This window comes from Eurosta solidaginis, chromosome 3, assembly GCF_040869045.1.
Source record: "Eurosta solidaginis isolate ZX-2024a chromosome 3, ASM4086904v1, whole genome shotgun sequence".
In the NCBI taxonomy this organism is placed as follows: Eukaryota; Metazoa; Arthropoda; class Insecta; order Diptera; family Tephritidae; genus Eurosta; species Eurosta solidaginis.
The window spans coordinates 171,064,760-171,080,758 of record NC_090321.1 but is presented as its reverse complement, the minus strand read 5'-3'; the positions used below and the strand labels follow the sequence as shown (position 1 = coordinate 171,080,758).

The 15,999-nt window shown below is 35.1% G+C and overlaps 1 protein-coding gene across 1 annotated transcript; it reads left to right on the top strand.

The window, feature by feature from the left end:
* Nucleotides 1-817: 817 nt before the first annotated feature.
* On the top strand, nt 818-12,775 carry LOC137244624 (juvenile hormone epoxide hydrolase 1-like). Its single transcript, XM_067773879.1, has 4 exons — nt 818-1,101; nt 1,178-1,377; nt 8,271-8,475; nt 8,534-12,775. Exons 1-4 carry the CDS (start codon nt 913-915, stop codon nt 9,317-9,319), a joined length of 1,380 nt encoding a protein of 459 aa, XP_067629980.1. The 5' UTR covers nt 818-912; the 3' UTR covers nt 9,320-12,775.
* The last annotated feature ends 3,224 nt before the right edge of the window (nt 12,776-15,999 follow it).

The following is a 15,999-nucleotide window of genomic DNA, read 5'->3' as shown; positions in this document are numbered from 1 at the left end:
CATATATAAATAAATTCGCGGTACCCGACAGATGATGTTCTGGGTTACCCTGATCCAGATTTTAGTTGATATCTCGAAAACGCCTTCACATATAAAACTAAAGGCCACTCCCTTTTGAAACCCTCATTAATACCTTTAATTTGATATCCATATCGTACAAACACATTCTAGAGTCCCCTCTGGTCCACCTTTATGGCGATATCTCGAAAAGGGTCCACCTATAAAACTAAACCCCACGCCCTTTTGAAATACTCATTAACATCTTTCGTTTGATACCCATATCGTACAAACAAATTCTAGAGTCCCCCCTGGTCCACCTTTATTTCGATATCTCGAAAAGCGTCCACCTATCCACCACCCTTTTAACATACTCATTAACACCTTTCATTTGATACCCACGTCATACAAACATAGGGTTACCCTAGGTTCATTTTCCTACATGGTGATTTTCCCTTATTTTGTCTCCAAAGCTCTCAGCTGAGTATGTAATGTTCGGTTACACCCGAACTTAACCTTCCTTACCTTGTTTTTTATTGATAACAGTTACCCTGAGGACGATTAACGAAGGTAATCGAAATATATCACTTATACAAGAACTTCTTGTGTTTTTATTACACCTGACCTCGAGCCAGCTTAACTCAAAGACACTTATTTACCAACTATAAAAAAAAATTTAGAACTTTGTTGACTACTGTTATCAATGGTTTCAGTTACCGTTGAACGCACTTAAATTAAATTTCATTAGTTAAATAATTGAATAGAAATTAAATGACAGAGAGCACAATGTAAGTACAGTTTGACTTCCTATGTTATTTAGTACGCGAAGAATACCCGACAGAAGCAGTCGTAGTTAAATTTGTGGTACTATTGTTTGAAGCCGAGCAAGCAAATACATAAAGAAGATTGTTAAATATGAAACTCATTTTATTTGTGGCCGTTTCGGCTTGCTTTGTAGCTTATTGTTGTCACAAAGTTAGTAATTTAATAAAGCCATCGCCAAAACCAAATTTGGACACCAATCTTTACTGGGGGCCCGGCGATGGATTGAACTACAAGGCACCGGAAGAGATTGTGCCTTTTAAAATCATTTACGACAAAGAGGTTTGCACAAATGCTAAATATAAAACATTATAGACTCAAGTGAATCCCATATTTAAATAATTTCTATTATCTACAGATTATTGATGACTTGCGTACGCAGCTCAATCGCACCTGGAAATATGCGAAACCGTTGAAAAATGTGCAATTTCAATATGGCTTTAATTCGGAAGCGCTTCAACATATTGTGACCTATTGGCGAGATTTCTATTTGCCAAAGTGGAGTGAACGTCAAGAATATCTGAACTCATTGCCGCAATTTAAGACTGAAATTCAAGGGTAAATGATTATTATTTTTTAAGTAAACATTAAAATATTTGAGTAAACATCGACACTACTTGACTAAACTACCCACTCAGATACCAAAGACAACAAAATGTTTTTAAACAAGGCTTTGCAAGTATCACTGGATCACAAATTGTAATAGTTTTTTGGTAGTTGAATGTAGATCCAATTTTTATATAGAATTAAGTTAATTTCTTTTCTTTCATACTTCATTTTTTATATATTTGGAAATTTGTATGCACAAATTTCGTCATTCGTATTTGTTGAGAAATTTTATTTTTTTAAGTTAAATTTCATGAGGTTGAGCGAAGCATTTAAAATATATTATATATATTTTTCTTGGGAGAACAGAAGCCAATAACTTATATGTATCTTCTTTGAAATTGTAAAAAACATCCTTTTTCATATATGTGACCCGGTCTATGAAAAGGTCGCTTATGACCCAAAAAAATTACTACTACTAAGAAACTGAAGAAATGCATTGTTTCTATTTAACAGCTGTTTCTCGTAATTTCTTTTTTGTGTCATAAGCCACCTTTTCATAGACCGGGTCACATATGGTATTTTCCAACGTTACGGACGATCTATGCTAGCACACTTTTTTGGATATAAAAGCTGTACTAAGCATTGGGCCAATAAACTTTTTTTATAAGCGACATTCAAATACCTCTATCAAACACAATTACAAATATTTTCCGAAAGCGATACCTACACAGCTCCTTTATAGCGATCTAAAATAGATGTTCGTTCGGATATTCCAAAAACGTAGCTCATATTTGAGGTGACATGATATTTTCTTAGAATTTAGCGAAACCGTTTCTGCTGCATGAAAATATGTTAGGAATGGTAAATAAACTAATGTACAAGGATTATAAACATATAACTTTTATCTCTGCAGCGATGTTTTTGTTGGCCAAAATCGAATTGAACCTGTTCGGACGTTCCACTGTTTTTTTTAGTAAACCCTGAACTTTTCATGCAAATAACAAAAAGCACGCTCCAGTGGCGTATATAGCGTTTTGTGATGGGGGGATTTAGTTTGACAATTTTTTATACTCAGTTGAGCAGAGCTCACAGAGTATATTAACTTTGATTGGATAACGGTTGGTTGTACAGGTATAAAGAAATCGAGGTAGATATAGACTTCCATATATCAAAATCATCAGTATAAAAAAAAATTTGATTGAGCCATGTCCGTCTGTCCGTCCGTCCGTCCGTCCGTCTGTCCGTTAACACGATAACTTGAGTAAATTTTGAGGTATCTTGATGAAATTTGGTATATCGGCTCCTGGGCACTCATATCAGTTCGCTATTTAAAATGAACGATATCGGACTATAACCACGCCCACTTTTTCGATATCGAAAATTTCGAACAACCTAAAAAGTGCGATAATTCATTACCAAAGACGGATAAAGCGATGAAACTTGGTAGGTGAGTTGAACTTATGACGCAGAATTGAAAATTAGTAAAATTTTGTACAATGAGCGTGGCACCGCCCACTTTTAAAAGAAGGTAATTTAGAAGTTTTGCAAGCTGTAATTTGGCAGTCGTTGAAGATATCATGATGAAATTTGCCAGGAAGGTTACTCCTATTACTATATGTATGCTTAATAAAAATTAGCAAAATCGGAGAACGACACGCCCACTAAAAAAAAAAATTTTTTTAAGTCAAATTTTAACAAACAATTTAATATCTTTACAGTATATAAGTAAATTATGTCAACATTCAACTCCAGTAATGATATGGTGCAACAAAATACAAAAATAAAAGAAAATTTCAAAATGGGTGTGGCTCCGCCCTTTTTCATTTTATTTAAGTCGAACAAAAATTTACCAATCCTTGTGAAATTTGGTAGAGGCTTAGACTCTAGGACGATAACTGTTCTCTGTGAAAAGGGGCGAAATTGGTTTGAAGCCACGCCCAGCTTTTATACACAGTCTACCGTCTATCCTTCCGCTCGGCCGTTAACACGATAACTTGAGCAAACATTGATATATCTTTACTAAACTCAGTTCACGTACTTATCTGATCTCACTTTATCTTGGTATAAAAGATGGCCGAAATCCGACTATGACCACGCCCACTTTTTCGATATCGAAAATTATGAACAAGGAAAAAATGCCATAATTTTATACCAAATATGAAAAAAGAGATGAAACATGGTAATTGGATTAGTTTGTTGACGTAAAATATAACTTTAGAAAAAATCTTTGTAAAATGGGTGTGACACCTACCATATTAAGTAGAAGAAAATGAAAAAGTTCTGCGGGTCGAAATCAAAAGCCCTTGGAATCTTGTCAGGAATACTGTTCGTGGTATTACATATTTATATAAATAAATTAGCGGTACCCGACAGATGATGTTCTGGGTCACCCTGGTCCACATTTTGGTCGATATCTCGAAAACGCCTTCACATATACAACTACCACCACTCCCTTTTAAACCCTCATTAATACCTTTAATTTGATACCAATATCGTACAAACACATTATAGAGTACCCCTGGTCCACCCTTATGGCGATATCTCGAAAAGGCGTCCACCTATAGAACTAAGGCCCACTCCCTTTTAAAATACTCATTATCACCTTTGCTTTGATACCCATATTGTACAAACGCATTCTAGAGTCAACCCTGGTCCACCTTTATAACGATATCTCGAAAAGGCGTCCACCTATAGAACTAAGGTCCACTCCCTTTTAAAATACTCATTAACACCTTTCATTTGATACCCATATCGTACAAAGAAATTCTAGAGTCACCCCTGGTCCACCTTTTTGGCGATATCTCGAAAAGGCGTCCGCCCATTGAACTAAGGCCCACTCCCTTTTAAAATACTCATTAACAATTTTCGTGGGCCTTACTTTTATAGGTGGACGCCTTTTCGAGATATCGCCATAAAGGTGGACCAGGGGTGACTCTAGAATGTGTTTGTACGATATGGGTATCAAATGAAAGGGGTTAATGCCCATTTTAAAAGGGAGTGGGACTTAGTTCTATAGGTGGACGCCTTTTCGAGATATCGCCATAAAGGTGGACCAGTGGTGACTCTAAAATGCGTTTGTAAAATATGGGTACCAAATTATAGGTATTAATGAGGGTTTTAAAAGGGAGTGGTTGTAGTTGTATAGGTGGTCGCCTTTTCGAGATATCGCCATAAAGGTGGACCAGGGGTGACTCTAGACTTTGTTTGCAAGATATGGGTATCAAATGAAATGTGTTAATGAGTCTTTTTAAAAGGGAGTGGACCTTAGTTCTATAAGTGGACGCCTTTTTGAGATATCGTTATAAAGGTGGACCAGGGTTGACTCTAGAATGCGTTTGTACAATATGGGTATCAAAGCAAAGGTGATAATGAGTATTTTAAAAGGGAGTGGGCCTTAGTTCTATAGGTGGACGCCTTTACGAGATATCGCCATCAGGGTGGACCAGGGGTGACTCTATAATGTGTTTGTACGATATTGGTATCAAATTAAAGGTATTAATGAGGGGTTTAAAAAGGAGTGGTGGTAGTTGTATATGTGAAGGCGTTTTCGAGATATCGACCAATATGTGGACCAGGGTGACCCAGAACATCATCTGTCGGGTACCGCTAATTTATTTATATAAATATGTAATACCACGAACAGTATTCCTGACAAGATTCCAAGGGCTTTTGATTTCGCCCCGCAGAACTTTTTCATTTTCTTCTACTTAATATGGTAGGTGTCACACCCATTTTAAAAAAGTTTTTTCTAAAGTTATATTTTGCGTCAATAAACCAATCCAATTACTAGGGCGTTGTCCTATTCGGATTTTGGCCATTTTTTATACCAAGAAAAAGTGAGTTCAGATAAGTACGTGAACTGAGTTTAGTAAAGATATATCGATTTTTGATCAAGTTATCGTGTTAACGGCCGAGCGGAAGGACAGACGGTGGGCTGTGTATAAAAACTGAGCGATTTCGCCCATTTTCACAGAAAACAGTTATCGTCATAGAATCTATGCCCCTACAAAATTTCACAAGGATTGGTCAATTTTTGTTCGACTTATGGCATTAAAAATATTCTAGACAAATTAAATAAAGAAGGGCGGAGCCACGCCCATATTGAAAATTTCTTTTATTTTTGTATTTTGTTGCACCATGTCATTACTGGAGTTGAATGTTGACATAATTTACTTATGTATATACTGTAAATGTATTAAATTTTTTGTTAAAATTTGACTTAAACAATTTTTTTTTAAGTGGGCGTGTTCGTTATCCGATTTGCTAATTTTTATTTAGCACACATATAGGAATAGGAGTAACGTTCGTGCCAAATTTCATCATGATATCTTCAACGACTGCCAAATTACAGCTTGCAAAACTTTTAAATTAACTTCTTTTAAAAGTGGGCGGTGCCACGCCCATTGTCCAAAATTTTACCAATTTTCTATTCTGCGTCATAAAGTCAACCCACCTACTAAGTTTCATCGCTTTATCCGTCTTTGGTAATGAATTATCGCACTTTTTCGAGTTTTCGAAATTTTCGATATCAAAAAAGTGGTGGTGGTTATAGTCGCATTTCGTTGATTTTAAATAGCGACCTGAGATGAGTGCCCAGGAACCTACGTACCGTGTTTACGGACGGACAGACGAGAACGAATATCGATACTGATGATGGCACAACACCGAAACCGGTTTAAGAAAAAAAAAGACTTTTTTAAAAATAAGCTTTTATTATTGGTTAATAAAATTAACTAAAAAGTAAAAAATAAATTGACTGTAAAGAAATATAACACCTTATAAGTTCATTGTAACCTTTAACGATTATTAGGCTTTTTCGTCTGCGGCAAACAAATTCTATATTGTACATAATTATATATATTTAACATTAAAATTTTACACCTAAATTATTAAATCTTACAGTTTATATCACAGTCCAAATTATTCTAATAAAAGCGTGTTACATTGTGATAGCAAGGAAATTAGGTCCTAAATATTCTTAATTATACCATCAAAATTTAACACGCTTTTTATTAGAACAATTACGACTCTAGTTAATCTATCAGTTCGTTCGAAATGGCGTCGAATATACACAACAAGCATTAGGGCCTGAGTACCATTAGAGCTCATGTTGATGACTAGGCATATTTCTAAAATGTCAAGAATTGTTTCGAAACAGTGGCTCAACTCGAGAATAATAGCGTACTCAGCAAAAGTGGGAATTTTTTATAAAGCAAAAAAAGCTAATACTAAAGTTGAAAAAATTTAATTAACAACTTGTGGTTCCCTAACTACTTAGACTCAAATGTAAGATTCCATAATACAGTATTTTCACGAAGATAAAATGAAATATATATTGGAAAAATTGTCTACTAATTGAAAAACTTTGTTTCTCATACTGTTTTCACACAGACGGCTTATTGAATAATAAAGGCAGTTTTCTACATTAAGACCCTTATTGAGCTCAATCTTCCCTACAAAACTCGAATCTATAATTATTTCATTAGTAGCTAATCGAATGCCAAATGCAGTCAAAATCACAATGCAACTCTGTTGGGAGCGTTCAATTTCTTAGTTTTTGGTGTGTTCAGTGCTTAAAAATGTCATTTGTCAAAGTAAATGTCATTGTCTGCATGGCGGAACGATACAAGGTGGCCGCATCGAACAGCTGATTATAACCTTTTTTTATTTTATTTGATACATCAACTTCCGGCGCAGTACGACTTTGACATTTGTCCATCGAATTTACAAAAACAAAGTACATGGAATTCTTATTTATGTATGTAGGTATGTCTCCATGCTGCCACCTTTTATCGTTCCGCCATGATTGTCTGTCATATAGTATTTCATCCTTCATACTAATCGAGCAGTTACTTCTGTGTGAAAGCAAAAAATTTACGATTTCATTAGCAGGTGAAATGAGATCATTAAGTTTCTGTGTGAAAACAGTATAACATTTTGATGTTGCCTTTCCCTGGGCATGAACCTAGGATCTTCGGTGTGGTAGGCAGAGCACGCTACCATCACACCACCGCGGCGCCTATATAATTTATTTTTGATTAATTACGCTTCATTACTGCTATCAACCAGGTGTTTATTTCTCACAATAAACAGCTGTTGGTTTTGGTGATACCACCTTGGACATTTTTTTCAACTCCACCTCAACTCGATATGCAATGTAGGATATCAACTGGAGAAATGTGTTGAATATTCATTTGAGAAAATGTCTCAAAATCTCTCGAAAATAGGATAATAATTGGAAAATATTAATGACGTTGGAGATTAACTCGAAAACTTTTAACTTTACAAAACTTCTCAAACGTTTGATAGTGATTGCAGAATGATGTTGGATATCAACTCAAGAACGATCTGTTTTAAGAATAATTAAATAATGATGTTGGATATTACGTCCGGAACTAGATATATATTTCGCTGGAGAATTTTTGTCCATGTTTGTTGGGTAAACAAAATCCAGCTTGTGCCGTATCTACAAATTATCTAGATAATAAAGTAGCCAATGTTGCCGCACAAAAAAGCAAACCCCAAAGACGTCCTCAAACTGTGACTGAAAAACTGCTAGTTAGTTTAACTGGAGTTTAAATTGGGTTAGTTCAAGCTTAGCTCAACCAACTACTGAAAAACCGGGCCTTAGTGTAAATTTGATTACAATACCGAAGTGCCTTGGCTTCATATGGAACTGATTTTTTGTGCACTTTCATTGAAGAGAATTTATATGTGAGCGCATATAAGAGTGCTCTCAAATTTTTTTTTATATTCAATGTGTGAACTTGTATCTGTTCCTATTATTCAGGGCAAGACAAAAACAAAAGTTCTGTAAGTGTATAGGGGTTGAGCAGCTCTAGAAATAAGTACTCCTACATGAACATTGTCAAACTCGTATACTTATACTTATTTAATTTTAGGCTAAAGATACATTACATACACGCCAAGCCATCCGCAAAATCTCGAAAAGATAAGAAAGTGTTGCCGCTGTTGTTGTTGCATGGCTGGCCCGGTTCCGTACGAGAATTTTATGACTTTATTAACCTTTTGATCGAACCGTCAGGAATTAGCAATTACGTTTTTGAAGTTATTGCTCCATCGTTAGTTGGGTTCGGCTGGTCAGATGTAAGTAATATTCCCAGCTTCTTTATAGCAAATGAATTTAAAAATCTTATTTAATCAGGCCGCTACCAGAACTGGTTTCAATGCTGCCCAAATGGCCATTGTCATGCGCAATCTTATGCTGCGTGTTGGGTTTGATAAATTTCTCGTGCAAGGCGGCGATTGGGGCTCTATAATTGGCAGCGACTTGGCTACGCTCTTTTCTGAAAATGTGCTCGGACTCCATTGCAACTTATGCTTATTATATACACCATTAGCGATGGCTAAGGAATTTATTGCTGGCTTTAATCCAGAACGGCATGTACCATCGCGTTTATTCGTTACTCATCATTTTCCAATGACTGAAAAATTTAAGATGCTACTAGAGGAGTCTGGTTACTTTCATTTACAAGCTACAAAACCAGATACAATCGGCATAGCATTGGAGGACAATCCAACTGGCCTAGCTGCATACATACTAGAAAAGTTTCAATCTACCTCTGGAACGGGTCTAGCGGCTCATGAATTTAATGCAATGGACAAAGCTTTCACGTTGGATGCATTATTAGATAATCTCATGATTTACTACCTCACTAGCTCGGCTACAACAGCAGGTCGCTTTTACGCCGAATACCTCTCTAATGATTATACAAATTTGAAGATGAGTCGTGTTCAATCACCTGTAAAAATGGGTTGTGCGCGATTTAAAAACGATATGCCATCTGCAATTAATTGGGCGCTTGAGGATAAATTTCCGAATTTAGTGCATAGCTCATATTTTAATCAAGGTGGCCATTTTGCTGCTTTGGAAGTACCTGCAATTTTATACACGAATTTTCAAGAGTTTGTTAACAAAGTTAAAAACTAGTTTTTGTAAAATCATTTCAAAATATTTTAAAATATTTGCGAACTCTTGTCTTCTATAATCGATGGGCTGAGTTAAATTCCGAAATCTTTACTGAGGCATCGGCAAAACATCATCAACAGAATTACGGTGTAAGCCGAGGCTGTAAATACCTTATCCTTTTAGGGATTCTCGCGATACTGAGAGTCTGTAAACATAATTTGGATTACTGAAATGAAACCTTATGTAAAATAAAGAGCTTCTATCAATCAACACTGCCTGTGATCTATAAAGAGATGCTTGTATGTCCCGCTACTCAGCATACTAACTAAGAAATTCTTCTTTTAAAGCTTCAAAATTTTTCCTGCTCGTTTTGGATACAAATTTCAATTGGAAAACAAAAACAAGTAAGGGTGTCTAAGTTCGGGTGTAACCGAACATTTGTTGCGCTCCAATGAAGCGTGATCCAGATACGGATAGAAATTTAATATGCAAATGCAACAACAATGTAATCCATATGGACCATTTTATTCTTGCATTTGCATGTTAAATTTGTATCGGTATCTGGATCACTGTTCATTGGAACGCGAGGATTATATACTCAGCGTGAGTTTCAATTGTACATTTCATTTCAGATAAATTACTTTTCCACCTACTACGTGAAAAAAAATTTCTCCCAATTTCCTCTTGCAATAAAACTTGTAAATTGAAATATCATTCATACAGAATTATTTTTCGCTAAGATGTAGCTTATTGTTCTAGTCCGCAACCCTTTTAAACTTCTTTTATGACCTCCAAATGACCCCGAGGGTGTCTCCAAATGACTCCGGGAGGACCGCGAAGGTGTAACCAAAACCATCCCGGAAAGATCCCAAATGACCCCGAAGGAGTTCCCAAAACCATCCCGAAATTACCCCTTAAAGTCCACGAAACTACCCCCAAATTCGTCTCAATATTACCCTAAGAAGCTTCAGAACTACACGCGAACTGTTTACGCATATGGGCATATTTTCAGTTTAGTTTAGTTTATTCAGTTTATTCAGTCTATGATTCACATCTTACAGACTAGATATAGAAATTATAAAAAAGTAAAAAATTATAATTAGCATTGATAATAGCTAAAGAAAGTATATATAATAATAGAAAAAAGTTAAACTATATATCTAAATGTAAATGCAAAAGTATTTGGGACTTGAAAATATCCCTCGATTGAGAGAAATCAATATTTAGCCATCTCGAAAGTTTATTGAATTCTGCTAGAGAGCGAAGAATAGGATCGAAAAGGACATAGTTCATTCTGAAAGAGGTCAAATAAAAAGGTAGGGAAAAACGAAGTAATCTACTGGGCACATTGAACGTGATTTTCCCGAACAGGTCAGGGCAGTTTACTGAACTTGCCACGAGATCAAACACGAACATAAGCCCGTGCAGGGTTCTTCTAGAGTGCAGGGGTTGTAGGTTAATCAACGTATACCGAGACCCCTTATAAGGCATCGGATCCTGGAAATAAAGAGATCCAAGCCCAAACCGAACAAATTTCCTTTGAACCCTTTCAATCCTAGCCGCATGACAGCTGTAAATAGCGTTCCAAATAATAGAAGCATACTCGAGCTTTGAGCGAACCAAAGAAATATATAAAGTCTTCCTGGTATAGGGATCCTTAAAGTCCTTAGCATAACGACGCAGGAAAGCAAGGCTTCTATAAGCTTTCGGAAGAACATAACAGATATGATTAACAAAAGAAAAATTAGTATCAAATACAACACCAAGATCAACAAATTCATTGACTGCATTCAAGCGACTGCTTTCTAAATAGAAATGTGAAACAAAATTATTACTGGACTTCGAGAAAGACATGTGAAAACATTTTTTAACGTTTAGGTAGAGCATGTTAGTATTACAACAGTCAACTATATTATTCAGGTCACACTGCAAAAGAGAAACATCTTAAGGACTATCAATCCTACGAAAGATCTTCAGGTCATCCGCATAAAGTAGGAAATTGGAAAACTGAAAGCAAGCACCAATGACATTGATAAAGAGTACGAACAAGAGCGGCCCAAGGATACTACCCTGAGGAACCCCAGAAATTGCCACAAAAGTGTGCGACTTACAATTCTCAATATCAACACAAAGGGATCTATTAGACAGATAAGACTTCAACCAACTCAAGAATACCGAGTGGAAACCAATGAACTCCAATTTCTTCAGTAGAAGCTGATGAGACACCTTGTCAAATGCCTTGGAAAAATCTGTATATATGGTATCCACCTGCGAACCCACTTTAAAGGCTGATATGCAAAAGTTCGAAAAAGAAGCCAAATTAGTGACTGTAGAGCGACCAGAAACAAACCCATGTTGGCGCGGATCTATAATGCTTTTAACAACAAAGAAAAGTTTTTCCTTAATAATTATTTGGAAAAGCTTAGAGCAAACTGAAAGCTTAGGAAAGGGTCTGTAATTAGAGACATCATTCTTATTTCCAGACTTAAAGATCGGCGTGATTGACGCGGACTTCCACCTGTCAATAAATAAGCCAGAATATATAGAAAAATTAAATATGTAGCAACGAGGAATGCATAAAGTTGAGCTACAATGCTTCAGAACAAATGCACAAAGTCCATCAGAATCACATTTTAGCGAAGGCTTTAACATGCACATAGCTTTACTGACATCTTACACAGTTAATGTCAGTGAACCGAAATCTATGCGTTCAAATAAGTATGAGCTAGAGTGGAGGGTATCCTGCATAGTAACTTCATTTTCGAAATTGGATTTGAAAAATTCTGCAAAAAATTCAACAGTGTCATTTAGAGACTGTGAGCAATTGTCATTGTACTTCATGCAAATAGGAATATTGGAAGAACCACGCTTGGACCCAATAAAATTCCAAAATGCTTTTGGATTTTCTTTCAACTCCGATTCTACCTTACTCATATACCGATTATATAAAAATTTATCAAGAACATTGAACTCCTTCCTACTGTTTAAATACTGATCTCTAAGAGCAGAATTCGAAGAATCAGCCTCGAACAATTTTTCATATTTATTACGTTTGTTTTTCAACTTTTTGAGAGTAATATTGTCCCAGGATAATTTATGTATTTTGGGGACTCGCCGAGGCACCTTATCAGAAAAAACCTGAGCCAACGTCCTCAAGAATATCTCGAAACAGACACTAACATCACTAGACTGCAAAATTGTTTTCCAGGGTATATCCCAAAAGTATTATTTAGTTCACTAAAGTCACTTGACCGAAAATTAAAAGAATGGCGTAATGACGAGCGGAACATGATGCCTATCAGGTTCCCACAACGGAAAAATGCTTTCAGAGAGGGCATCTCGAGGATTTATTTTTTTTATTTTTGAATAACTGAATAAAAATTGAAATTTTATTCTTATTCCATATTTTATAAATAATAATAATAACCCAACTCTTTAAACAAAATTTACAAAAATAAAAATTACCGGTTATCATCACTCAGAATATTTTTAATAACGATAAAATGTTTTCATTATTCAAGAAATGCTTGATTAATAACAGGTAAGGAAGGCTAAGTTCGGATGTAACCGAACATTACATACTCAGCTGAGAACTTTGGAGACAAAATAAGGGAAAATGGTCATTTAGCAAAATGAACCTAGGGTAACCCTTGAATGTGTTTGTATGGCATGGGTTTCAAATGGAAGGTATTAAAGAGTATTTTAAAAAGGGTGGGCCTTAGTTCTATAGGTGGACGCCTTTCGAGATATCGGCCATAAAGGTGGACCAGGGGTGACTAGAATGTCTTTGTACGATATGGGTATTAAATGAAAGGTGTTAATGAGTATTTAAAAAGGGAGTGGGCCTTAGTTCTATAGGTGGAAGCCTTTTCGAGATATCGCCATAAAGGTGGACCAGAGGGGACTCTAGAATGTGTTGTACGATATGGGTATCAAATTAAAGGTATTAATGAGGGTTTTAAAAGGAAGTGGCCCTTGGTTGTATATGTGAAGGCGTTTTCGAGATTTCGACGAAAATGTGGATCAGGGTGACCCAGAACATCATCTGTAGGGTACCGCCTATTTATTTATATATGTAATACCACGAGCAGTATTCCTGCCAAGATTCCAAGGGCTTTTGATTTCGTCCTGCAGAACTTTTTCATTTTCTTCTACTTAATATGGTAAGTGTCACACCTAATTTACAATTTTTTTTCTAAAGTTATATTTTGCGTCAATAAACCAATCCAATTACCATGTTTCATCTCTTTTTTCATATCTGGTATAAAATTATGGCATTTTTTCATTTTTCGTAATTTTCGATATCGAAAATGTGGGCGTTGTCATAGTTAGATTTCGGCAATTTTTTTACCAAGATAAAGTGAGATAGATAAGTGCGTGAACTAAGTTTAGTAAAGATATATCTATTTTTGCGCAAGTTATCGTGTTAACGGCCGAGCGGAAGGACAGACGGTTGACTGTGTATAAAAACTGGGCGGGGCTTCAACCGATTTCGCCAATTTTCACGGAAAACAGTTAACGTCATAGAATCTATGCCCCGACCAAATTTCACAAGGATTGGTAAATTTTTGTTCGACTTATGGCATTAAAAGTTTTCTAGACGAATTAAATGAAAAAGGACGGGGCACGCTCATTTTGAAACTTTCTTTTATTTTTATATTTTGTTGCACCATATCATTTCTGGAGTTGAATGTTGACATAATTTACTTATATACTGTAAAGATATTAATATATTAATATATATTTTTTTAAAGCGGGCGTGTTCGTCATCCGATAATTTTTATTTAACATAGATATAGTAATAGGAGTTACGTGCCTGCCAAATTTCATCATGATATCTTCAACGACTGCGAAATTACAGCTTGCAAAACTTTTAAATTACCTCCTTTTAAAAGTGGGCGCTGCCACGCCCATTGTACAAAATTTTACTAATTTTCTATTTTGCGTCATAAGGTCAACGCACCTACCAAGTTTCATCGCTTTAGCCGTCTTTGGTAATGAATTATCGCACTTTTTCTGTTTTTCGAAATTTTCGATATCGAAAAAGTGGACGTGGTTGTAATCCGATTTCGTTCATTTTAAATAGCGATCTGAGATGAGCGGTCAGGAACCCACATACCAATTTTTATCAAGATACCTCAAAATTTACTCAAGTTTTCGTGTTTACGTACGGACGGACATGGCTAAATGAATTTTTTTTTCGCCCAGATCATTTTAATATATAGAAGTCTATATCTATCTCGATTAGTTTATGCCGTTACGGATTACCGTTATGCGAACAAAGTCAATATACTCTGTGAGCTCTGCTCAACTGGGTATAAAAGTAACTTGTTATTCATCACTCAAGTTTCCTTGAATAATGAATACAAATTAATTTTTTTCTTTTTTCATCAATCGTTGTTCAATTTTTTTGATAACGCCCATTCCTGAACCACGCTCACTTTTTACATACTTATGTATGTATATGACATTTTGCCAAACACAAAAACCTGATTATTTAATAAATAATATACCTAGAATATTGAAATTTGATGTGTGGACTGATATTAAGACTCTTGAGAAAAATCAATTTTACAAATATCCCCAGCCAACATTTTTTGGAAATTTTTATTAAAAAATATTCAAATATCAATATTCAAATATGATTAAAAACGTTCAAATTTAAAAATTTTTTTGATTCGAAAATTATTAAATCGTCGGGAGAAAAATGTACCTCAATTGTGATTATTCGGTTCGACTTTTTATCTTATTTGATATCATTGGAAGATTGAATTTTGCCTGTTCTGGAGTAATAATTGATTGCTTTTCACAGGCATTATATAATCATATATGAATACGATTATTGTGCATTTCCTCGTTACCCAATAATTGTATTTCATTAGGGAAAGCACCTAGAAGGGAGCTGTTTCAACCACAATGGCATAAACAAACTTGACATACATATATACGAAAACGACTAGAACATCCAACATCTTAGATTATGATAACGATTGAAGTCACTCAAAGAATCAAAATCACAAATTTTACCACGTTTCATATCATTATTTAATTATGACTTGATGGTTTTAACGTTCGTAATTGATGGGGGATGTTGAAGCCGTGTCCAGATATGTCGAGCAAGTTTTACTTACCTGCGTTTCAAACATCTCACATCCTCCATAGTTTCCATCCAGTATGTCTTTTCTGGGAATGCGCATGTGGAGAAATAGTGAGGTTATTTTGTTTACGAGCAGCATTCACATTATTTCTCTCTTCTTGAATATCATTTGTATATTTATAACTTTCCTGAATTTTATGATTGAAAAAAATGTGTGCATAGTATTTATTGAAAAAATTAGATTTTCAATAAAGAGTATAATTTTAACAAGTGAAAAATTCATTATTTAATCCACAAAGGTTATCAGAAAAGATTAAGAAGGCTGATTTCAAAATGATTATCAATTTTTGTGCACTTAATGTAAAAATTTATCCAAAACTATTTCCAAAAGGTGATTGAAAAAATATTTTACTTATTTGATCATTAAAAGTAAACAAATTTGATTAATCTTTTTGGTTCGTTTTTATGTAATGGTAAAACTAAATCATCAACATTATTCAAAAATGATTCCAAAAAGAGATCGAAAAGCGATTTTCAATTTTTGATCATCAAAAATTATTAGCTTTTATTCACCCTTATCGCGAGTTTTATTTTCACTCGAAAA